Source organism: Aythya ferina, assembly GCF_964211825.1.
Source record: "Aythya ferina genome assembly, chromosome: 3".
Classification (NCBI taxonomy): Eukaryota; Metazoa; Chordata; class Aves; order Anseriformes; family Anatidae; genus Aythya; species Aythya ferina.
Window position 1 is genome coordinate 112810934 of NC_140298.1, and position 25998 is coordinate 112836931.

Sequence of the window (25998 nt, forward strand, 5' to 3'; positions counted from 1 at the left end):
TGGAAAATTTTTTGTCTTTATCTTTTAATTTATTTCCCTTCTTTGATGTAGGAGAACAAATTCTGACATTTTCTTTGCAAGCTCTAATTCAGTTCAGTGTCTTTACCTACACTTGCTGATATCCAAGTCTACAGCTTCTGTAGACTTGGGTTAAAAGTCATGTTGCATTCATGAAGGTTTAAATTGAGCTGTGATGACCAGGGAAATAGAATTCCATAGAATGTATCGGTGGAACCAGGACAATCTGCTGTGAATTGTATTTCCAGCAGCATAAAATCCAGCTTGACTTACAAAGTTTGCAAAGAAGGTGAAATGAGAGTTCTGAGCAGTCCTTTTTGCACCTCAGCTTACCAGAGGAATTTTCCTGCTGGACCACAATAAATTATATCAAAGGAAACAGGTGGTAGGAGGGAAGAGGAAGGACAAATAAAAACATAAACAAAAAAAGCACAGCCCAAAAATTCCAATGGTACTTAAGGAAATTGTGATAGATACTGATCGGCAAATACTGCCTTCCTTGTTCCAGCTGGACTGTGGAGATTAAATTTTCCCCAAACCAAAATTCAGCATCAGCGTGGATATTAAACCCTGAGAAATTCTAGCCTAAAGAGAGTTAGGAGAAGAGTAACATCTTGCAACTGCTCTCAGGCTGTAGCAGAAGGCATCCCATGGCAGTGAAGACCACCTTTTCCTGCTTTGTGATTAATACAGCAATCACAGAGTTAAATTAAGTGGAAATTCTATTACAGCCTCTATCCTTTTAACTTTTGTTTGTTATGAATGTATTAACTTCTTTAAAAGGTACTCATTTGAAGGTACTCATGATTTAATTTAACTAAATGCCACTTTTACAAGACTTGGGATGAAATGTTAGAAAAGCTTTGTCTAGAGGGAAAAATAACTGTATGTAAGGAGAATAAGCCACAGGAATCTGGATTTATCATTTTCCCTAGAGATGATGATCAATATTCAGACAGTTACAGGATAAATCAAGATGCTGAGTAGGGAATACTAATTTGCAAACTGGGGAGATAGATATGCCTGGAGTAGCTATGTGATAGACTTGGACTTCACAGAGATATACTCAAATGTCTGTGATCCATCTGGTGTTATATATATGCTTTGTAATCGGCAGCCTTTCCACACAAGAAGAAAGGCATTACTCAGCCTTGCCTGTTCACATAAAATGTCATCACAACCTTTACATTCTTCATGAGATAAATTTCTGGGAACTGCTGGGCCCACCCTGAGTTCCGTATAAAATCAACATACACTCTTCACATCCTGCTTCTCCTCTGAAATTCCAGCCTGCTAGCAAGACATCCACAAAGGTCACCTTGGACAGAAATGGAAGGTCAAAGGCAACTTGTTTGTCGATGTTTACTGCATACTTTCATGTCTTTAGAGAGGTAAGGTAAGTGGTTTAACAAGAGTGTGTGTCCCAGGAGCATACAATGTCTCGATAAGCTGAAGTTTACATGTGGCCACATAATTAAAAAAGAATATGCCAGTTCCCAGCGTAACATGCAGTTTGGCCGTCAGCCACATGCTGAGGCTGGAGAGTCTTGCAAACCTGTTCTGGTGTTGGTGGATTCTGAATAACAGCTCAAGGTGAGCCTCTGGACTGGAACTCCAGCACACAGCTAAGTCAACCTTCATGAAATCCTGCAGACTTCCCTTTCTCTGCTCAGACTGGGAGACAAGGAGTTGTAGCATCTTCTGCTTGTAGTTGTTTGAGCTGATCTGAGCATCTTGCTTCGTCATTTGAACCCTGCACTTCTCCAACTCGGTGTAATCCTGTACCTTGTAACCACTCGCTCATGCACACGCCTGCTCCACGATATCCACTTAATTTTAACATTGAATGCCAAAAATAATCCTGAAACAGAAACTACTTCACGTCTTATGTAACTGATGATCTAAAAGCTAGGTATATTGTATCTTGCTGAGGACAGGGGTTCCTTCCCAGAAGAAAACCATTTCCCCCTGGTAGAGTACAAAACAAAAGGGTCAATGCCCTGCTAATACCAAGGTGTGGCAGGCAGCCAGTGCCCTCCACTTGGGCTGCAGCACTTTACTTGCCACATGCATAACCTCGTTCTTCATCCAGTGCTTGAAGTCACTCACTACCTAGGTCTACTACCATAATTAGAGGTTTCCACTGAAGCAGCGAGTGGTAAACGTAGGTTATCTACTCTGAATGAAAACACTAGTAGGAAGTAGCAGAAAAGAGGAATGTGGATTAGGGAAGAATGATTTCAGTTGCAGAGTTCTCAGTATTTATTCAGAAATCACACTGAAACTACTCTTTTTAACCCACATGACTTGTTTCAAATTTAATCAAATTCTGATGACAAATGACTGCAAAACTACATGCAATCATTTAAATTTATGTGAGGGGGAACAATTTAACTGTTGCTTGGTATTGCTCTTACTTACATTCTCTCACTAAACATAGAAAAATTCTGTTACTGACAGAATAAATCTGCATCTTTTGGCACAGTTCCCTTTTAGGCCGATGGAGAGTACTGTCAAGGGATTCCAGATCCAGGGCCAGTCTCCCAGACTAACAGATTTCTGAGTTTGAGTCATGTACCTGCTCACTGCTGTCCTCCAGCAGCATCAAGGAGTAAAGAGCCAAGCCAAAAAGACAGAAAATACTTTATGCATAGATCAACCACAAAGGCAGCCAAGAACATAAAGCTGTAACCTCCCTGAACAGTGGTTTTTGTTCGTTTGCTTGTTTTAAATTGGGGACCAAAGAGTATGAGTATGTGACAATTAAAAAATGTTTTTTCATTATGCCCAAGTGGAAGTAAATCTGATACTTTCACTATTGTATGTGATACATCAACCCCTTTTACTTCTCCTTTTATTAAGTCTGTGAAACAAAGTCCAGATCAAACTGCAGCTGACTGCATAAAAAAGGTGTTGATCACACAAGTTGTTTCACAAGATGTTTTATGCACATGTGAAATGCGTAAGAGTTTAAATTTGAAATCTGAACACACTTCATTTGCTAAAAAACACTTTACCTTATTTACCTAACTCATTTTAGCAGCAATGACTCAATTTGTTAAATAAAGACCTCTCAGTCCTGCAGTAACCTTCACAGATAAAAAAAAAAAAAAAAAAGAAAAGTATTTCTTATCTCATTTAATTATTTTTTAAATTCCACTCAGTATTTGGAATACCTGAAGTGCAAAGCATTGTTGCTATATTTGTCTTTTCATTTTGGCCAGCTCTGTAGACAGCACCACATAACCATTAAATTTCTTAGCAGATATTTTCAACTTGTGACTTCACAAATAAGCTTGCTTTCATAATAACAAGCTCCGTTATATACATATACACATGAACACACACAGTTTTCAAACTTCATCTCTCATACGTCTTTGAAAGAAAATCACCAAGAAACAAATACAAAAGTTTCTGTATTGCCTGGGATGCAGAATCAAGAGGAAAAATCTTAGTTTTTCTTTTTAAAGAAAGTCTGCTTATTTTAGTAAATAGTAGTACATCATTTAATAAGTTCAAATATATTTGGCTTAAAGTAAATAGCATAATATATTGCAATGAAACAGATTCTGTGCTGATTTACGTAACACAAAAGGTATGCAAGTTTAATCAACTATTACTTTGCATATTCCCCACTTGAAGTCAACCATTATTCATAATACAAGTCACACATTCCTCAACCCTTTAAATAATCTGAGATTTCTAGATGCTCCGGGCATATCTGTATCTAAATTATGCCACAACAATGCTCGTACTCATTTTCTCCCAGTCTTACACTCAGAGTTGGGCTACAGGAAGCAAATTGCAGCAGACTGACCGTATCGCTGCTGCAGGTACTAAAATCAGCTATTTTCAGTATCAGCATTTAAATGAAAAATAAAGACAAACATCCACACCCCGACCTAGACAAACCGAACCCAGCTACTCACCATTCATGGCTGTGGGAAACTGAGCCATCATGGTCTTGAATCTGCCTCGCTAGCTCTTAGCCATCTGCAACATAAAAACATTGTGCCATTAATAATGCAACAAGGGCAAAACGTCGCTGCGCGCTCCCGCTGAGCAGGGGGAATGTCTGTCCCCTTTAGCTCCCACTTCCGATAGCAAACAATGCAGGGCTTCAGAGCGCTGCTGAACAAGCTGAATTTACATTTGGGAGGGGGCGGGGGATTTTTATTTATTTATTTATTTATTTATTTTTATAGGGTGTGCAGTGCAGTCTTGAACCTAGTGGCACATTCTTAAAGGAAAACAGTACCAACTGTTCAGCAGCTCCTGCATAACGTACACAAACAGTTGACAACATGTCAGGACATATGGCGTGGGGAACAATCCTCCCCTGGTGAGGAGACAGACTCCGTGTCCTCACACATCTTTTCCAGCGCTCCCTGGTAAATATTTATGTATATCGTTAAAAAGTTCAGGGTGCAGCTCCGTAAGAGAACGCTTCTGTTGAGAAAATTGGAAGAACAATCTCTATTCAAATTCGCACACTCAGCTACTCCAACGCAATTTACAAAAAAACGTTCTTATATGATGTATTCGGGGAGGAGAAAAAAAAAAAGGACTCGTTCTAATAAATCTTGCAGTCAGTTTTCCATAACCAACACCATGAAGTTATTTCTTTTCTTGGGCTACTGAAGGAAGACTCAACAGCAGCATTTAAGGGGTTGGTCTCATTAAAATGCTAACAAGAAATGTCAGAGCACTACAACTTGTCTTGTTTATCCAGTATGTATAATGGCAAGAGTACCTATAGGGGTTATTTTTTTGGCATTGCAAACTATAAACTAATACTTACAACTTATCTGAGGGATAAGCACAAGCATTGCTTTACATACATCAGATTAAGACAGTACAGAGAGCTCTTGCTTTGAGTGAGAGAATTTTAGTCAAACACTAAAGCTTACACATCATCATCCAGCACACTACATGGAGATACTATTGTTCAGGATGAAGCTAGAGAAATGAACTTCTGCAGCTGATCACTGTTGCCCCACTCCAGCAAGTGCATCACATCGCAGACCCCTCTGTCACCCCCTCTTCAGACACCAATCTGTTTCCTCCCACACGAAAAAAACCCTGCACCTTCTCAGCACAACCATGGACTTTAAGTACAGAAAAATCATGACCTCATGCTCACCCACCCCCAAGGAAACTCCTGTGCATCGTGTCATGAAAACCCCACAACTGGAAAGCACTCCAGTTTTACTTGTGGACAGGGGAGCATTGTGCATTTCTGAAATAAAAATAATGAATAAATAAAGAAATTAAGATACCTGGGGTCAAGTGTCAGCAACCCTCTCTCTGTATGTTTATACACTATTTATAATTTCATTTTAATAAATATTTACAAATTTATACATCCTATAAGCAACATCTAACATCAGGAAACTGTAATAGGATATAAGTCATTCATTCTCATTGGATCACCTGTAAACATCACAGCCACACGTGCACTTGGTTCTCCCCCAAAATGAGTGAAGAGATGTATTTTATCTGCAGTTGCCTTGCTCTGTGGTGCTATACATAACTGTCCAATACAGAAAAAGTATATAATATATATTTTTTAAATGAACACATTTCTGAGCAGTATCAGTAAGACACCTGACACTCCTGGGCATTTTTTTTTTTTTTTTTATGTATACACAGACACGTACGTTATACATTCGTATAAATAAAATATATATAAACATATTCTGCATATACAGAACACACACACACAAATGGAAACAACTGATGAGTCCAAATAATCTCCCAGGGTGTCATTTGACATCAGCTGCAGAAAGATGCAAAAAGGAGGCATGGATCTATTCCGAGAGGAATTCTAAAATGAATTTGGGTATTTTTAGGTTGCTTCCAGCATCCCTTCCTAGGCCCTTCCAGCAACCTAGCAAGAGACACTTGAAGTCTATAAATAGCTTTCCCAACAAATGCCTTCGATGTTATTAAACATTTCTAAAGCACATTTCTCTGCAAAAGCTGTTCTGTCAAGGAATGCTAAAAGAGAAGGCGAAGCCAGGAGAGAGAAGCGGGATGCTGAAGAACATCCCCAGCATCCCCAGAGCAAAGAGCAGCAGAGCTCCTCGCCGACAGAAACCTCCACCCGTCCGTGCCTTGCTGCAGACTTACAGATGTGTGGCCTTCGGCCATTGAGACTGATAATTCCTCCAACATACTTTATTTTCTTTTTTTGCAGGCCACTTCTTGAGTTTTTAAATTAGTAATTACAAGGTACAATGCACAACATCTGATAACGCACTGATTCACTCTTACACCCTCTCAATCTCAAGATACATATTTTAAAAACTATTTACAACTTACAATAACAAAGTTAAACATCACTGTCAAATTCCCTTCCCTTCTGACACCAGGGTTACACCAAACTGAGGACTTCACTGAGGACTGATTCAGAAGTTGTACTGAAGCTAAAAAAGAGAAAATAAAAGCATCTCTGCAACATAATTTCTCCCCATTAACTGTTTTTAGGGAAGGAGGGAAGGGGGAAACAGCCCAGTAAACTCCAAGCTCACATGTTTTTTCACAGAAACAATCCTTTTCAAAGGATTTGCTTCCCTTCAACAAGCATTCTGCCTGCTGAGTTTCCACGGCGTGCCCCGAAGGCTCAGGTATGATGCATGTATCAAAGTTAAAAGGAGTTCACTTTCCACACATTCCGAATCAAATTGCTCTTACCACCCGTAAAAGTATCTTGCACCTTTAGGACACAGGTGTGCAACATTTATTTACAGGGAGAAATCTCAGGAAAACGTCACTTTAGGCAAAACTTACTCATTTTAAGACAGCTCTGATAACTTTTAATCATTAACGGCAGCAAAAGCTCTACATTTCCAAATAACCTTATAACACTACAGGGAAATCTAATGACATATAGAAATGCCATAAGAAGCCATGTCAGGAACAGCACGAAATCCACCCTGGAACAGAAGTGTATCAAGTGTCCCACTGAACAGTGTAGGCTACAGTGAGTCCTGCTGCCATTTAGGGCGAAAACAGGAAAACTGGGATGTTGTGTATAAATAGCAGGACCACAAGTTCTTGTAAACAAGTGATCTGACTGCTCCTAATGCTTAAAGCACTAACTGTGTCAGATGTGCCGAACTGCAACTTCTGCTCTCAGTATTGATTAGAACTGAGACAAGCTGAGAAATAAAGAGACCGCAAGGAAGGAGGGGGGAACTTGAGACTGTGCTGAAGTATTAAGAAAGCATTAGAGCTGGGCAGAACGCAGGAAAAAGGAAAAAAAAAAAAAAAAAAAGGAAAAAAAACACTACTCTCTTTTCCATTGTAGGCTTATTTTTTGTTTGCCATTTTATGAAGAACAGCCTTACCACAGCCTTTGTTAATATTTATACCTAAGCCTTTTTTTCTTTTTTCTTTTTTCCCCCCCAAAGTATTTCGCAGGGAAACCACAGCCACATAGTTTCAGGAGGAACGAAGGTCTGGTGCATCAGGTTCTGGCGCACCACTTGTGACTGGAAGCGAGCAAGCGCTGTAGGAGCTGCACGGCTGGACTCACTCCTACTCTTCCGCCTCCCTCACAGACTGCAAGGAGTCACGCTGAGGATTTCTGCTGTAAGAGCCCACTAGCAAGGACAGGCACCACAGCAACAGTTGGCTGATTCCCCCTTCACAACACCTGTAGAACTGGGTGATACAAGAACTGCTGGTATTGGCAAAGCAGACAGCGATAACCTGATACCCATGTGGTTCTCTGCCTTGTTAAGCGTCAGTAAGGCATTATAAACCAGCACAGCCCAGCATCTCTCTTTGCTCAAGACATTTGTGTAGAAAAGTCTACTGATTTTAAATATATAAAATAAAAACACAACATCTTGGCAGGCCAAGGATCGATTTTCTTCATGGAGTTGGACACACTGACCTGGCCCTTTGAGCACAGACTGCATTCAGCTTCGCAACGCCCATCCGCATCAGTAACACAGAGTAAGTGGATCTTTGAAGCCAGCAGATCACTAGCTCTTCCTGCTCCCCTCTGCTACAGTGAGTAAGTGCACTGCAAGCCTTAGTTAACATTTTGACATTTCAAGATGAAAACAAAAATAGAGGAGCATTAAATACTTTACTTAACCCTAAGTGACGAGGCCCCTTCTTTGCTCACTGCCATACAGCGACTTGCCTCCAAACAGCGATTACAACAGAACAGAAAAAATATTGCTTCCGACGAGTATTTGCTGTAAAAAGCATAATTACAGTTATTTGCTACTGAGCTAATTATGTATAATTTTCCATCCCCACTGTTTTGCACTTTCTGGTTTATGCACTCCCTGCAGCAGGAGGCTCACAGCAGAGCACATTTGTTATTCAGGTGAGGCCTTTCATGAATTAAGCATATTTGGAAATCACAAGATGCTTTGAAAGGAAGGTTTTAGAAGTAGCAACCCTACAGACTTGAGTCAGAGACACTGCTAGTTAATTCTGTTCCCCTAGGAAGCGCCATCCCAGCTATGTTATCCTTCCTATTCTGCCTTTAAGTGAGATTGCAAAGACTCACGACTGGATTTGATTTTAGGTAACTGCAGCGATCTAACTGGATCTTTAAGAGCATTAAGAACAACAAAAATCAGAAGTGCTGCTAGCTATTGACCAGGACAAAAATTAAATTAGTTTTAACAGAAGACATTCCCACACTTCACTGTTTGGCACTACCAGCAGGAGCAGTTAGGGAAAATGCTAGCAGCAACTGCTCCAGGTACCACGACTCTGCACCAGACCGACAACGTTCAGGAGTAAAGATAAGTTTACACCTTTATTCTCCACTCTCCTAACTACATTCCTCTCCCAAGGGGATCCAAAATTCATGCTCCAACCTACCCCTTCCTGCCCCTTGCCAACCAGACCCCCGTTCCTTCCTCTTGCACACCCATCCTGCCTTTGCAATGTGCTGCCTACAGGTGCTGGACACGTAATGCCAAGAAAGAAAATCCTATTCCAGCTCTTTTGGTGGCTGCTGTGGCAGCAGAGAAAAATTGCTGATGTCACGCAGTAAAAGCAAGTCAGCCTGATCAGTGCCAACCATCAAGAGGTAGAAGTCTTCTTCCAAACAAAAACACCTCCATGCAGGTGACTGCTAAGTCAACAAGCATAAAATACCAGAGCAACTGTCCTCTTTAGGACTTTATCCCATAGTTCAGTTTAGAACTGGTACAGAAGTAATCCAGAACCACCTCAATAATGCATTTAAAGTGGTCCAGGTACCAGTTTGGGCATCTCTGCTTTAAGGAGTTGCTACATTGTACCTGTCACAGATGAACCAGGTTTTAGTCTTTATTCTGCTGAAGTCAATCTGACTCAGGTGTTAGCCAAAACACCAGAGAAGTTAACAGAAAAAACTCTCCCAACAAAAGAACAGCACATAAACCAGTCAGATTCATTTGACTTCATTTTAAGGAATTTGGTTTGTGTTTGGCTGGTGTATGCCAACCTACAAGCATAAAAACCTCCGCTCCCACCTCATTTAGTTTCCAACTACCACTTGGGTTGCTCACTTTGCTAGCTCAAAAGAGGTTTAAATCGCATTGGAATTCACAGGTACAGCCTCCTGCCCACCTTGTCCGACTCACTGTGTTTCTGAATATACTGACCATGCAAAATGCATGCCCTGCAAAATAAAATAATCACTGCTTCCATTAAACAAACAAACAAACAAACAAACAAACAAAAAACAATAATTGTGTAGTCAATATTGATGAATTTACTCCTTCACTATTTGTTTTTTACAGACAGCTGCTCAATTTGACAGTACCCACTGAAAATACTAAGACACATTTCAATTCTCTGTCTCTGGAGACCTAAATCCATCTTTCCTTCCTCTCAGGAGGAGGCACTCCCACATTTTATTGCACAGCCATTTAAGGAAACCCGCACACAGTGTTTGGAATAGCAGTGTAAACTCAGGACTTCACCCTGCTATGTGAAAATCTCCATCATCAAGCTGGAACAACACAGGTCCCTGTCTATCCCTGCCACCACAGCTTTGATTCTTCCTCGCAAAGAAGAAATTTTGAAGGAGGGAATGGGAATCCCACCTTGGAAAGTTCACTCTTGAAATCCCAGGGCTCTCTCCTAGGAGATGTGTGTGTGAACTTCCTCAGGAAAGGATGGGAATCCAACCCAGCTCTGCCACACCCCGAAAAAATGCGTTCACTAACCTCATTCCAGACAGGGAAAGACATCAACACTTCCACTTGCTTCGTTTAAAAAGAAGAAAAAATAAAATAAAAAGAAGCAAGAACAACAACAAAAAAAGACAGAGGGTAAATTATTTCCAAGATGAAACAACAAGAGCTTCTACCTCTGAGAAGGAATTCCAGGCTGTAGATCGTAACCTTCCCGGGGAGCTGAGTGAGACACAACTGCTCCTGAATGGGTGGTAACTTAAAATACTCTCTTGCCTTCTTTGCTTCCTACTTCCTAATTTGCATGACTCTGCACTCCGTATGCTGCTTTTTCTAGATCCTGTTTTGAGACACACAATTTTATCCTCTAATACTTTGCAACCATTGCACAAGAGCCCTACGATGCCATTCTGTGGGGTGCACACACCTCAAAAAATGCAGTTCTCAGTTTATTGCAATTCTTACTTGTGTCAGCGTGGACTTAGGCAAAACACAGATCTTTGGTGTATTTTCTCTTTGTTATTTCTCATTTCTACCATGTTGAGCAACATTCAGGGCAGGTTATTTAAGAGCTTATCTCTTTGAAATCTTGTCACGCACTCTTTCTCAAAGTAAACTTTGAGTCCCCTCCTACCCTTCCATCAGAAGCACAAGTGACATCTGCCTCCTAACAAAGCAAAAGTAGAAAGAGGAGAATTCTTACATTATCTACAGCTTCGGATACAAGAGCTGCTACTTAACCTTTTGCTTGGGGTTCAGACCCTGGTAACAGTTCAGAATATACACAAAACATTCAGGGGCTGCTAAAGGTAAGCGTAAAAGAAAAGGTACAGAATAAGGGCAATCACTTATGCTCAGCAGAGAGCAATCTTTCACTGTTTGTAAAAGTAAAGGAGGCAAACTAATCAGCCAGACTTAGCTTTACGTTTTCAGAATTTGCTTTCATGTTGGGCAGGTATACAACCCATCACAGGCTTTGCTCCTCCAAACCAAGTGAAATGGAAGGCAGAGAGGAGACAGACCAAAAGAGGTCTGTAAAGTGGTGAAACATAGTTTGTCTTTGATGAAATGGGTAAGCCACATGGGTGAAAAAAAGCAAAAGATCAGCATTTATGCAGTCAAAGCAAGAAAAACAACTATGTCATTATTTCAAATGGGCAACAGAAGGGTAAAAGCACATTCCTCCTTAAAAAATACGAGGCTGGCACATTTGGAAGCACCAGATACCTAACCTACAGTATTACGGTTGTAGGATTATTAGTTTAAAAGTAACAATTAGTTCACAGGATCCCCAGTGTTATTCAGAGGAAGTCTGGCTTTGCTAGCTAAAGAAAAACATTTTTTTAGATCATAAAAGACAAAAAAAGAGCGGACATTCAACTGAAATTCAGTCACTTAATCTTTAACACTGAGCTCTACTGCACACCAGTGACATTTTTACATTACAACCGAATTTCATGAACTTACGGAGTCGTTATCACGGGAGTTAGACATAGATCTCAGAGTCGTGTGAAGTCCCCAGGAGCTAAAGTATAGAACAGTTCGAAAGACAGTTGTTCTGCATTAATAAGTTCATAATAATATGAGGCCACTAAGAGTGTGGTGAAAAAAAAAAAAGGGAGTATTGGTAAAATTCTTGACCTCTGAAAGAGAAGACTATAAGTAATTTCATTGGAAACCAACATTCTTGCTGCATGTATTAATAAGGCCATAATGTCATTTCTTTGCATTGCAGCTGTCATATTTTTAGAAACAAAGAAGAATAACTCCCATTTCCTGTTCTTCCCAAGCATTACTTAATGCTCGCTGTTGAATCACTTACAGATATCGCCCCATGACTGATGCCACAGCACTTCAGAAGCTCCACCTGCATCAGCACCGAAAATTTTCACCCAAAGTGTCAACTCAGAGCTATCATCTGCTACTTCTAAAGCCGAAGCAACACCACCAGCACGTTCCAAGTCAGATCTGCTGCTCTTGGTACTGCAAAGCAGCAGTGACTTACCTGAACTAACAATGTTTTTTTCAACTGGCTGTAACTACAAAAAAAAAAATTTATAAATAGTTCTCAGGTAATTGTTCCCTATTAAGTAATTCCAATGTGGTGTGCTGCTACTGTCATCAGGTTACGTCATTTGAATTTCATGTGCTTCTGAGAATAAGGGTTACACAACACCGGGCTTGTCTACACCAACACTCACCCTTCTGCTTCGGCTCTAGGACCCAAGAAAGCCTGATTGTATTCCTACACTGCAAGAGCCTTAAACCTGAAGTTGAATAAAAATGAAACTTCATCAGCTCCACATTCATTTAATGATTCATTTCTGTTTGTGAGTTAATCCGCACCTTTTGAACATTTGGTGCTAATGGCACAACAGCACCAGAAAAACAAATTGCTACAGTCCCTGTGTAATCTTGCAATATGGCAAGATATTTGTAAATATAAAAAGAATCAAAGATGCCTCATGAAATAAAACCAACTAACCTGTTTTCTGCAGAGGGGCTTACCTTTAAAGAATAAAAATGTCCCGATAGGCTAATCAATGAGAGAAGGAACAACATGCCAGTAAGCAGCACGCTTACATTTTTAGTCTGGCTTTCTCAGGGTATGAGCTGAGTGGTTAACAGGTACTTTGATGAAACCCACAATCAACACGAACCAAACCTGACAGAAGGGTACAAAAATATTAACTGCCTACAAGATTCATGAAAATAGGCAGCCAGGCAGAGGAGATGCTGCCAAATTTAGTGTCCCCGTTTATGAAGAAGACTGCTGTGGGTGTATGCTTGAGTACCAATACTAGACACCAGAGAATCCATCTGGCTGAAAGCTGTTTGAAGCACACAAACCATGAGAAAAACTTCTCCTAAAGCTTGCATCTCATTAGGTTCAGACACCCAAAGCCACAGGAAACTAAGCTTTGCCAGTGGTGTTGCTCACACACAGCTGGTTTAAGATTTCAGCTTACACCAGTCTGTCAAGCCAAGGAAACTGAACTTACCACCAGAGATAAGCCCCGCAGGTGATGAGGATTCAGAAACAGGTTTCCGGGGTATGCATGGTTAAAATGTTTGCAAATAAGCATTTGAAGATGGTGAGATCACTTCAAACAGCTGCTTAGCACTTTGGAAAATCTGACTGTACTCTAACAGGAGTGTTTCTCCCCCATATCATCTGTTGCACCATCTACCAGCAACCAGGGTACAAAAGGAAGATACAATTTTAAAGGCTAAAGGATGGAAACGTTTCTAAAGCTAGAAAGGATACAGTAGCCATAGTTTTATCCTATGCCTAGGGTCAACCTCTGAACCCCGCAGTACACTTGGCCTTAAGTGTTTTACTGAAAAGTGATAGTGCTTGAAAAAAGTCAAGGCCATAAAGGAGAATTCCCTAATTAACTCTACGCTATCTTTGTTATCTTTATAATCACCAGTAGTCACCTAAGACAAGGAAAAAGATAAAGAAAGGTCGCTGACTTTCTCACATAGTTCAGCCACGTGAAATGAGTGCTCCCATCTAAAAGCAATGGCACAAATTCACGAATTCAGCAGCCCACTGCTCTCTGTTTTCACAAAAGGACTGTGTTTATGCCAAGCTTCCCCCTCAAAACTAAAAATATGGCATGATCCATCATCTGATCACCTTGCCAAGAGATGTGGCATTACAATGAACTGAAAGTGGCTTTTGGAAGTCAGAATAATTTGAAAACAATAAATTACAGCAGTTGCTAAACACGGAACAAAGCTGGGAGCAGTGCTGCCAGGAACACTGGCTGAGGTCATTGCGAGACTGCTCTCGATGGTTTTTGAAAGGTCCTGAGGACTGGAAGAAGGCAAATATCACACCCATCCTCCGGAACAGCAAGAGGGACAATTCGGCAATAGAAAAGCTTCAATTCTGACTTCAGTCTTTTGAAAGACTGTGGAGCAAATCCTGTTGGGAGGCATGTACAAAGAACAAGATGGTTACTGGAAAAAAAATGTATTTTCCTTTCTGTTTTATGTTTTGAGACGAAGGGAGAGCAGCAGGTACTGCTTATTTGGACTTCACAGCAGCTTTTAAGAGGTCTTCCACAGCATCCTTCCCTTGGGAGCCAAACTGGAGGAATGCAGTTTGAACAGGCTGCCTGTAAACTGGGTGGAAAACAGACTCAAAGCGTTGTGATGGGCAGTATGAAACCCAGCTGGCTGCCACCAGCGATGCTCCTCGGGGCTGACACTGCTTAATGTCATCACTGACAACATGGGCAATGGGATGGCACGCACTCAGCAAGTGCAGAGGATGCCAGATGGGAGCAGGCTGCCTGGAGAGGCTGCGGATTGCTGGCCCTGGAGGCATTCCCAACGCGAGCAGACGTGGCTCTGAGCAACCTAAGTCAGCCCTGCTTTTAGCAAGGGTTGGACCACGTAAGGTCCAGAAGCCCCTTCCAATCTAAATCCTCCTGCGCCCGTGTTTTAGGTAACTAAAAGCAAAGGGAAGCAGTGAGGAGGTATTTTAAAAACTGAGATATTTGAGGTATTTCCTTTCAAGTGAAAATAGGCCAGAAATGAACACGTCCAATGTCTGAGCCATTTAAAAAAAAAAAAAAAAAATGCAAAAAGAACAACTCAGGACTTTCACAGAAAATGTCATGAAATGCTGTCTTCCTCAATTTTATGTACCAATCAAACCGCATTTCATGAGGTTATTGCAGAGACTTGCAAACTTAATTAGCAGGTTCTCTCTCAGGCCAGAGACATCCGTGTCAATTTGTAACAGGAACCAGCGAGCAGGAATGTGTTCCTCTTCAGGACCTGATCACAAGGTCTTTTCTTACCAGACACCTGCTTTCAAGGGGGTGAAGCTTCTTCACAATGCCTCCAGCCAAGCACATAAGCTACCTTTCACTTTTCAAATCCCGTCCCACTTCCCCTAGCAGTAGCTGAGTGAAAAATTACTATCACCTACAGAACGTAACTTCATTTTTGCTTGCTGCTGCTTTGCTACGGAACAAAATTAATTCACTTCTCATTATTAAAGATCAAAACCAGAAATACTTGTAAATATCAGAGTGGTGGAAAAGAATAAGCAGCTCATAAAGCACTGGTAACATAATACCACCTGTGATAGATGACTCCATAAGCATAAATGAACCAGAGACAGCATTTTTGTTACTGCTAGGGCTAAAGCACTGTTCTCTTTATATTAGAGTAGCAACTAACAACTCAGTCTGGGACATATCTCATACCCTAGATCTTGTGTAGAAAGAGGAGAAAATAATAAATGCAATTCCCTCAGGATGGTAATTAAAAGCAGAATCAATCATACTCACTTGATCTAATTTAGGCACCTGATTTAGGAGATTAACCTGACCAAAATTTCTGTGTAACAGAGAGCATGGAGCAGTCCAAATCCACATTTGTAGGGATGCATATAATTTTCCTAACGTCATACAGAGCCTACAGCCTGCGTAAATATTTCCCTAAAGATCCAGAGGCGAAGTGGTGTCAACCCCCCAGCTTAGAATTAAAAATAATAATAATAATAAAGGACAAACCAAATGGGGAAGTAAAGCAGAAGCATGAAAACAAAAATGAAGTTTAGTAAAAGAATGAAGCCCAGCTACCTATTCATACAATTAGTTCCTACCGCCTGTTATTTCTAAATGTCACTGTCACACCAGTGGATTCAGATGCTTGTCACAGCTGAAGTCTTTAAATTTCAAAGCAAAATGCATTTTATGTACCACCAACACAGTGTATAAACACACCACAGGAAAGCCGTATGCGAACGCTTCTTAACATGCCTCGTGTGTTTTCCTGTGTATAGACAGACGTGGGAACTGCTGCCACCACAGGCAAGCACGAACAAAACAAGTTTAAAGCACCCTGGGTTCCCAAACGAGACGCATGCGATACAGCAGCCTGAACGCAAGTGCAACACCTTGTAACTTCTCGCTCCAGGGCTGTAAATGGGTAATTTTCAACTCGCCTTTGAGAGACCTGCTACGAGCATGCGTACTATGACGGGAACTACCTAAAGCACAAGCTACTTTCAAGTGTTGTAATGTGACAGATGTCAAAGCGCCAAGTGCCGTGCAAAGTGTTTCGGGGCACCGAAAGCCCAACTTGCTACCTCAGCGCTTGGAGAAGCGGATCAAGCCTCGCAGCCTCCTGTTATTTTCCACATTGTTACCTCCCATTGCATACAGTTCAGATCAAGGAAGAGCGATCTATTTACGAAGAGCACGACTTTATCACCAACATTTAACCCCCCAGAGCTCTAGGTTTTCCTCATTTTCCTAAAAAACTACCTCAAACTCACCAACACCACAAGAAGCCAGGAGGGACTCTCAGCACACCCCATCACCCAGCTCCGCCAGCGGGCTCCCCGGTGCAGACACCAACCGGTGGGGCACCGACACTGCTATTTCTTCCCTAGGAGGGCATTAATAAAACACAGGGGAGCAGCAGCAGGACCTACCGTGTTTGTTTTTCACTCCTGCCTTCAAAAACACACACACAAACTACACGCACACCCCGGCCAAACTTCACCACCCGAAGCTGGAGCCGGCCCCAGGGGGCAGCCCCCTCGGCCCTGCCAGCCGCTGGCCGGAGAGCGATAAACAAAACGAAAACAAACCAAACCAAAACAAGGCCCTTAAAGTAAATAAATAATAAATAAGTAAATAAATAAAGCTCGGCCTAACAGAAACCCCGAGCACTCCTTCCGACGCCCGGCCCCACGGGCTGCCTGCAGCAGGCGCTCCCCGCACCTCAGCCCCGCTCCCGGTGGGACGAGGCCGCCCCGAGGCGAGGTTTCGGCCCCACCGCCGGTACCTGTTGCCTTGTCCGTGAGCTCCTCGCTCCGTGCTGCCCGCCAGCCTTCCTCCTCCTTCTTCTCCTCCTCCTCCTCCTTCGCCGCCGCCTCCCGTGGCGGCGGAGTCAGCCCCACAACATGGCGGCGGAGGCGGGGGCCGCCCGGGGAGGAGGGCGGCGGGCACGGGCTGAGGGCGCCGCTGTGGTGGTGGTGGTGCCCGATCCGAGCTGGCCTTGAGGGTTGGGGGGCGCTTCGTGGGGTGGCCCCGGTGTCTGGGTGAGGGTAATTCCTTCGGGTCGTGGGTTAGAGGCGGCTCCGGGTGGTTCGGTTGTCACAGCCGGAGGGCTTGGCTGTGGGCCCCGGAGGAGATGGCCGGAGCCTGGAGGGTCACCTTGTCCTGGGGGGCTGCCTGCTGGGGCTGAAATACCTCAGGGGTCCAGCCGTGCGAAAGGCAGAGCTCCTGACATCTCCTGCTCCAATCTTTGCTGTTCAGGTGCAGGGATCCCTGCTGCAAGTGGGGTCAGTGTTTGCAAGAGAACTTGTGCAAAAGCAAAGAACAACCTGAACTCTCACAAAACTTACCTCATCCTTCCTGATTTTTCCTCACTGTTGGTTCCAACTGCTCCCCAAAACACTCCTTATCTACCTCATAAATGACTTCTTCCCCAAGTTTTCTAGCTATTTACAAAACAGAATAATAAATACTGTCACCCCTATCTCAAGTATTACTTTCTTGTGGAAGCTGAACAGCTAATGCCTCTATTTTCATTGCTCTAATGAAACTGCCCCAGCTGTATGGCAATTTCCCTTGTAGAAAAGTGGTGCAGCACCTTTGGGGTGCCTTGGGATGCTTTTGGGGTGCCTGGTGCTGCTTATCAGTGGGAAGCATGTTCTGTGGGGACACCAGTCCTGCCCATGTGAGCAGTGCCTGACACATTCAGCCTGTGTCAGGCACTGCTCAGCTAGCTGAAATACAGAAGGTTTCAGGGATTTATTTTTTCAAAAACTAGTTAATTCTATAGAAAGGGGAGATGAAAAATGCCTTGATTTTTAAACATTAAACACTGAAGCCAGTTTTCCACTAAAAAGCTATTTAAGCAAATAATTATCAAAGACCTTTATGAATTACTATTACAAGGACTTTTATAGCTTCTTCAGCAAGTGGACCTTGCTGTCTGTGAATGATTACAGTGTCTTTCTGCTATGTTTTTGCTGTGTAGATAATTACATATCAACTTTGAGTATAGATTCTTTCAGTGACTCATTCTTTCAGGTTCTTGAGACTTTCCAGTTTGTTACACCTTCTATAATTCACCATGACCCCAGAACAGCCACATTATTGTGCCCTATAATGGTCATAGTCACACACTAGCACATGTTATTCTTTGGTATTTTAGCTTAGATATCTAATGTTTGCATTTGCTGTTACAGCTGCCACATTGCATTGGCGGCTTGCATGAAAATATTTACCCTCATGATCTCCTCAGCCATCTTCTAATTTAATGCTTTCAAAGATACAGTGTTTTCCTTCTTTGCTCTTAGACCCAAAGTATACTTTTTATTTTTGTGCCTGTACACGGAGAGCAACCTAGTCTTTGATTCATAGATATTTGCCATGTAGGTGGATTAAAACACATGTTGTTCAAGTGGCACTTGCTTACTTTATGGTTTAAATCACTCTGTGGTCACCAGCCCATGCTATTATCTAGGCCTTCAGCTGTTTCAAAGCGATCTGCAAATTTCATGAGCACTACTTCATTTAATTCCAAATAATTGACTGAGATAATAGAACAGCACTGGGTCAAGAAGAGATTCCTCTGCAAATGAGTTTAAACGCTTCTAATGTGGCAATTTCTCATTTAAATTACTTTTTAATATCTTTTAAAAAGCAGCCTGTAATCCCTTTAGTACATATTATAGTGATATTGCCTAGTTCTAAACATCACTGTTGCGTTTGCAACACCTAAGGCCTGCTTTAGATTTAAGAAAAATGCTTATATTGGACATAACAGTGTTTGGATTCATAAAGAATTAGAGGGAAGATTAAAATAACAATTAACCAGATAAACATGTTTCTTCTCATAGGAAGAAAAAGACCAAGTCAGTGATTATAGTAGTTAAGTATTGAGGAGGGCAGTGGAAAATCTATCAACAAAAGCCTCTGAGAGCAGGTTAGACAGAGATCTGTGAGGAGTTAATGCAAGTACAGGTGACCCAGCTTTGGATGTTGAACTAGATGTCTTCTTGAGGAACTTCATGGCTCTTTTCTTACCGGGGTCATGTAATGTGTGACATCTGTTCCACTGACCAAAGGTCATGCACAGACCTGGGGGAGGAGGGCTGGGAAGCTGCACCCTTGGTATGTGGTAGGGCATGCTGCTGGTGCACATGATCAAAGGGAAGATGAATCATGCAGCAGGGTGATTTTTGATGTGTATTAGTTGATTTTAATTTTATACACAGTCCTGCAACCACTTAGACCTATGGATAGGCTAGAACATGAATTTAGTGACACAGTATCTGCTCTCGTGCCACTATTGCCTCTGCTAAAAACCTCAATGTAACCCAAAGGAGATAAAAAGCTGTAACATCTTGGCTTTGGCTACCACCTTTGAACATCAAGTGTGAATTTTATACCCTAACAACACTTGCAACTCTTAATTACATGTTTTGTGTTATTGTTAAACATTCCTCTCTCCCCATACTAGATAACTCACTAGATAACTCATATGCTAAATATGAGTGTTTTTTTTTTTTTTTTTTTTTAATGTATGTAAATTTGATAATCTGCCTACATGAAAGCAGATACCTGGTATCATTCAGTGCCTGGTACTGAGACTCTTTGTACTACATTGAAAAAAATCCCCAGTTGTTTTTCTACTTCTGTCTGAAGACATACTACCACCTGAAGGTAAGTTATTAAACCCAATAAAAAAAAAGACAACCAAACACTGTGCCCAACAACTACCTTTGAGATGACAGAGTGCACAAAGCAGGAAGTGTATAAAGGACTTTGTGATACCAGATTCTGTAATTATGACAGATGGGGAAGGACATATCTATGTTATTAATGTTATGTGAGGTTCTCATAGAAAAACAGCAATGTAGCTCACTCTGAGGTACTTACAGATTTTGCCTCCTATGACACAAAATTTAAGACAAGAAAACCTGCAATTTGTTGCCTGGGATGGAGTGAGAAAGAATGCAAAATTCAGCCGACTCCCTAGAGAGAAAACCTGGGGTAAAATTCCTTGGGTAAGGAATTAGCATATCAAAGCTTTATGTATTCTTATTCTAGACTAGCTGAATGTTTTGTCTGCATTATGACAAACAACCAGAGCTAATCAGAGGTATTAGAACAAAACATATCTGTAAGATTAGTTAGTTAGCAGGGAGAGGAACAGGACTCGCAGGCTGCTATGAGGACCCATTTGAACACAGCAGCACCTCAATCATTTTCCCTGTAATTGGAGCATGTAGACATCCAAAGTTTAGTGTGAACTACAAGAACTGCATCCTTGAAGTGAAGCTGAACCAATTTACCAAACCCTAGAAGACTTTTACAGAGCTAGTATTATATCTACTTTGTGTTAATATATATATATTTGGTGCTAATTTAGTAACTGCATTACTATTTCTTTAAAATGAATACTTTTGTCCTCTGGCATATTAAAATTAAATTTGTTTTAATTCAGAGTTTGACTATTGCTTAAAGTAGGTTCAGAAGAAAGACGCTCTTCTTAAATGAAGGTGGAGTTTCTAAAAGGTCTGTAGTGGATGCTGCCTTTGGGCATCTCAGTGTTTAGGGAGAGTATGCTTTTTTCAAGCTTCAACATGAAGTTTTGGGGGCTGATGGCAAGTACTAGGTGAAATAAAAGACCCTTCTTGTGGTAGTTAGTATTCTGCAGGCAAGGAGTAGACAGTGGGAAAGCAACTTGAAACTGCAGGGCAAAATTTGTTTGTCCCAGAAAGCCATTGAGGTTAAGCAAATTACTGATGATTAATAGGAAAGACAGCTGAAAGGAGAAGAAACCAAACATACGATAGCACAGAGACCTGTTCCAGACATTGGGCCAGGATTTCAGCATAACAGCTACGCAAAAGAGACCAATTAAAACTAAATGTGTGGGAGAAGCAGAAAAAGAAGTGGAATTCACTATCAGCAATGTCTCATCCTGTAGTATTACTATGTTATCATTTACTATACAGCAAGTCCTTGTCATACCTGGTTAAAAAAAAAAAAAAAAGAAAGAAAAAAGAAAAAGGAAAAAAAAACTACCAAGATATTACAAAGATGGATAAACTAGAAATATTAATAGCAACTCAATTTTCACATTAACATTTTACTTTTTTTTATCATTATCTGTACCTTATCCTCAATTCCCTGCTACAACCAATTGTGTGTCTTTATTCATATTCAACTTTATTCATGATTTCTTTTGCTACCAATGGAGCAATTGCCTTATTAAAGTTGTTTAAAATGAACAAAGTGGCACTAAGTAATACATCTTCTTCCCTGCTCTCTGTGTACTCCATAATATCACTTATTTTCTCTGCTGTGTTGCAGGAAAACAATCCAGAAGTGAATACTTTGTTCTCTCTGTCCAAGCCCTCTGACCAGGCAGCATCAAAGCTTGCTGACAGACATGTCTATGCAAGCATGTTTAAAACATTTAAAGTTAAGCAAAGAATATACATGAACACCAGAAATCAGCTACTGCCAAGAATAAGCCATATTTTGCGAACACTTACTGATCAGGCATCAGGGAATGCGAAGTAGAGCAACTATTTCTGAACAGTCAAAAAGCACTGATGGCAGCACAGTGATTTGCACAGGATCCTCTTGTGGTATCCTACTTAATTTTGCTTGCTAATGAGAGGTATTTCCTCATCTGGAAGTCCAGCTTGGTGTGTCCCAGCTACATAGAACTTAGAAACAGCCACACCTACCCAATGAATGACAGCTCTGACCCTTGTATTAGATTCAGCTCAATTATTCATGGTAAATTTTCTTTTGTGCCTTTTCCTTTTCCCCTCAGCAACACAAAAGCAACGAGCCCTCTTTTAACACTCCTACCAGGTTTCATTTTTACATCAGCATTCAACTGCTTTCTGCCTTTTGAGCAAGTGGTAGATATTGTCTTTAGCCTAGCTCTTTATTTAAACCTAGAGACACAAAACACAATGGGATAAACAAAAGGACAAGTTCATATTTACTTTCCACACGTAACGCTACAGGGGTGGTGCATTTTGGATGTCAATTATGAGTAATAATTTATCAAAAAGGTATACAAGCACAAAGCGCATGCTGCATCAAAAGTAGTGCTTCTAGAGATGCTGTTTTGAAGTCTGAAGCAGAAACCCACACAATTCTTAAAACAACAAAAGGTTCAACCTGCTGTATTAATTTGCAGGATTTTCTGCTAGTTAATAGCTGTATAAAATAAAACAGTAATGGCTCAACTTTCCTCCCTGCCGAGCACAGATATTATTTTGTAGGGGATGGGGAGCTGGACTGTGTTTGTTCAGAGTAGCAAAGGCTCTTTTGGCTACTCATACTGAAATTAGTTTGAGATTTAAAGAAAATCTATGTAACTATAGAGAAAGCAGATTTCCAGGCAGGCCAGAATGTGTTGTGAAGGCAGCACTGACTCATGCAGGCTGAATTTTGGCAAATAGTGTTGTCAACAGCTGAGCAGATACAGAGTTTTACTTGTAAAACCTAGCTACAGCACAGGCATTGAGAGACATGCAGGTAGATAGGAATTTCAGGTTTCAACTGCTGGCAATAACACATTAATAGCATTAAGCAAGTTATTTGTTGCAATTTGTAATCCTTACACTATAACTAGTAAATAATGCTTTGATAAGTCAGAGTTGCAGGTTCTTTTCAGTTGCATTTGTTTCTCCACTCTCATATGTTTTAAAACAAGCCAAGAAAGCAATTTTATTCCAATAGGCTGGTATCTTTATCTGTTTGCCATGATTTTTTTTTTCCCCAAAGCCTTCAGTTTTAGGTGCTAGAAAGATGTCATTGGGTTCATATTGTTAGGTTATGTGATACAAGTGGTGTGAGGGTGTAGGGGCTGTCCAAATAACACCCTGCCTGGCTGCTCCCAAGCCCCTTGCAGGAGCCATCAGCCTGTCAAAAGCCCATCTCCAGAAATCCAAAGGTGCACAGGGGCACAATGGCAGTCAAGGACCCAAATTATAAGCTCCTATGTGTGCAGCTGTAAGCAAGATGGTCTATACCAGCAACTGGACAGGGGCTGTTGTTTCAGGGGCTCCAATGTTCAGGTGCCAGCAAATGGGGAGACTGGAAACCAGGCCCCAGAACCACTCTTAAGAAGTTATGGTATGCCTCTTACTGGAATTTTGCAAAATCCTCTAGAGTTAAAAGTTGCTTTTAAAGGATGAATGATATAAGAATCAATTTTGAAATATTTTTTCTTTGATCTTTCAGTATGTTTTGTGAGTTGCTGTGGAATGTTTTCCTCATTCAGAGATTTCAAGAAAGATGCAGTCATTCTACAGAGAAAATAAAATACCGTGATAATAGGCAAAAGAGTGTAAGAGAGCAAAGTAAATGTATAATCAATAACATAATTAATACAATCACACGTTTACTGACAGAGTAAACAGATAACCAGACATAAACTGGTTTTAAGCCAGTTTATGGATGTCTACACTAAAGCTCTGTGTTAATGAAACGTAGACATTGCTCATGACTGTGGTTCTTGCTTGTCCCTTCTAACACTGACAGTCTGAGGTGATACTGCCCTCCTCTGTTTTGTTTGCCTCTTATTCTGGTGGACTTTTCCTGACACAAACAGAAGCAAGCACGAAGTATTCCCTCACCTGCTGCAAACACTCTTGTGCATGCAGTAACTCCAGCCACTGGAGGTAAAGAAGTTGTTGCATTCAGAAGGTTGGATCTAGTTTTACAGTCTTGAGGCAAAACTGAGTTGGCCTTTGACTTTGGGTTCTTCTGCACTCAAAACTTGTTTTTGATGAGTGGTGAGTCCTACAGAGCAAGTCACTTTGTAACTTTGATGTTAAAGTTTAACAGAGGTCAGGCCAGAGCTGAAGTCTATGGAGTGTGAAAAGAGACCATACTATGTCACTAATGTTTCACTGGAAATTTTGTGCAAGACTCATCTTGTTTTCATGCTATTTCTTGCTTTAGTAAGATAAACCTATAGAAGTTTGCTAATCTGCTTCACTGATCTCCACAGAGCCCTTCTCAAAACCCGTTTCCCTGGCAAATGAACTTTTAGTGACCAACAAAATAAATCCATTGGCATTTGCACTGAAGTCCTTCCAAAGAGATGCTATACTGCTTTGCTGCAGTTGAATTTGCTTTTCCTCTTCTGCACCGTGATCATCTTGGTTAGATGCAACTACTTAGACTAATATCTTGTCATTTAGTGAGCATATTAACTGGAGTGACAACTGCAAACACAGCAGTTTCTCCCTGCTATTAAAACCAACTGTGCCACAGATCTGTTCCATGTTTCTGCCATGCTGAAGACCTGGGCCATTGTGTCTTCCAAGCAGGCAGTCCAGTCCTGCCTAAACAGCACTCACTAGATGAATTTTATTATTCTATTACTTACTTCACTATTAAATAATTTAAAATCAGATATAGCATCTCTCAAGACTAAATATAGAGTCACAGAAAAGGAAAGAAGCTTCAATCTATCTATCTATCTATCTATCTATATATATATCTCTATATCAGAGGAAACACAGGCCCCTAGGAAAACTCTCCAAGATCTGTTTAGCATCATGAGGCATCAGTGCTGGGATAGTCAATAATAAGCAAGTAACTTCATTGATATTATTCCAGGTTGATCTATGCCAGCAAACTCGACATTGTCCAGACTACAGTGGATAAATTTGGTGTACCTGGGGATCCTCAGACTATCCTTGACTCTACCCCTCAGTCAGAGAAAACACACAGGGGAAGCATATATAAATTGCAAAACTATAATGCAGCTTTGCATCAGAGCTCACAGTAAGTCATTTTTAGGCACAAATCCATAAAAAGGTTTAGTTCTGTTGCTTGCAAAACTACTTTTTTTTTTTTTTTTTTTTTTTTTTTTTTTTTTCACAAGACCCACCAACCTTTTTCAGTGCAGAGGATGAATGATATTTGCAAGATGAACCGTGCTTATTGAATTGGCAAAGTTTTTAGAATCCTTATTATTCATTGTACAGCCTTAGGTTTTATTTAACATGCACCATTCAGAACCTGCACTAAATAGAAATATATTTTAATTTTCTCTTGGGTTTTTATATTGTTCTTATTGTACTTTGTTGTGCTTCACAAACACAGCTTCTCTTCTCCACAGGATTCCTGAGGCAAAATAATATTGGTATCTTCATCCTACAGACGAAGGGGAGAGACGTGGAGCAGTTTAAGCAAGAAGTTTCAAATGCCCACTATTTTTTTTTCCCACAAATATCCACTATTTTTGGATACTTCTCTTGGGATATAACGGCCTTACTTGAAGGACTTGCCCTGTTTCTGGTGTAGCCAGAGGGGCTGGATCTGAAGCTTTCTTTCCACAGATCACACTCACCACAGAGATGAGGGATGGTGCATGACACTGTACAGCTCCTCACCACACAAAACAAATTTAGGTCCTTCTTTTGCCACCGTCCTTCTGTTCCCACCCCCTCACAACAGAGCTGCCACTTCCCTGCCTCCTTCAGCGAGCTAAATCCAGAGAAACAAATTAAAAAACGTGACTGTTTTGTGTTTTTTTTTTTGACAACTACATAGCACCAAGCTGAGGGGCGGGGGAAGGCACCCCGCAAGGCCACCCCCACCACGAACACACGCGTAGCCCTTCAGATAAATTTTATTTTCACGCGTTTGAGCGATTAACCACCCACAAAACCCCTTCAACTGGAAGCTGAGGGACGCTTTTCACTCTCCCCTCAGGTTGTGCAAGGCCCTTCCCCCCTTCCCCGGGGCCCTGAGGCGGAGCTCGCCCCTCAGGGGGCCGAGCCTGCGGC

The 25998-nt window shown here is 41.2% G+C and overlaps 1 protein-coding gene and 1 long non-coding RNA gene across 4 annotated transcripts in view; one reads left to right on the forward strand and one right to left on the reverse strand.

The window, feature by feature from the left end:
- The window catches only part of ITSN2 (intersectin 2), a 78671-nt gene extending 61323 nt beyond the window's left edge, over positions 1-17348 (reverse strand). The window contains exons 1-2 of one of the 3 annotated variants that reach the window (XM_084516296.1): positions 16995-17348; positions 3948-4011 (exon numbers count right to left, since the gene is read on the reverse strand). In XM_084516296.1, the coding sequence (XP_084372422.1) occupies positions 3948-3978 (31 nt within the window). In that variant the 5' untranslated portion in view covers positions 3979-4011; positions 16995-17348. The remainder of the gene's footprint in view (positions 1-3947; positions 4012-16994) is intronic. The other 2 variants (XM_084516294.1, XM_084516295.1) reach the window with 2 other exon arrangements.
- Positions 9967-12478, forward strand: LOC311435384. The gene is made up of 2 exons (XR_014692091.1): positions 9967-10429; positions 12000-12478. It is a non-coding gene; the product is annotated as an uncharacterized lncRNA (long non-coding RNA).
- Positions 17349-25998: the final 8650 nt, after the last annotated feature.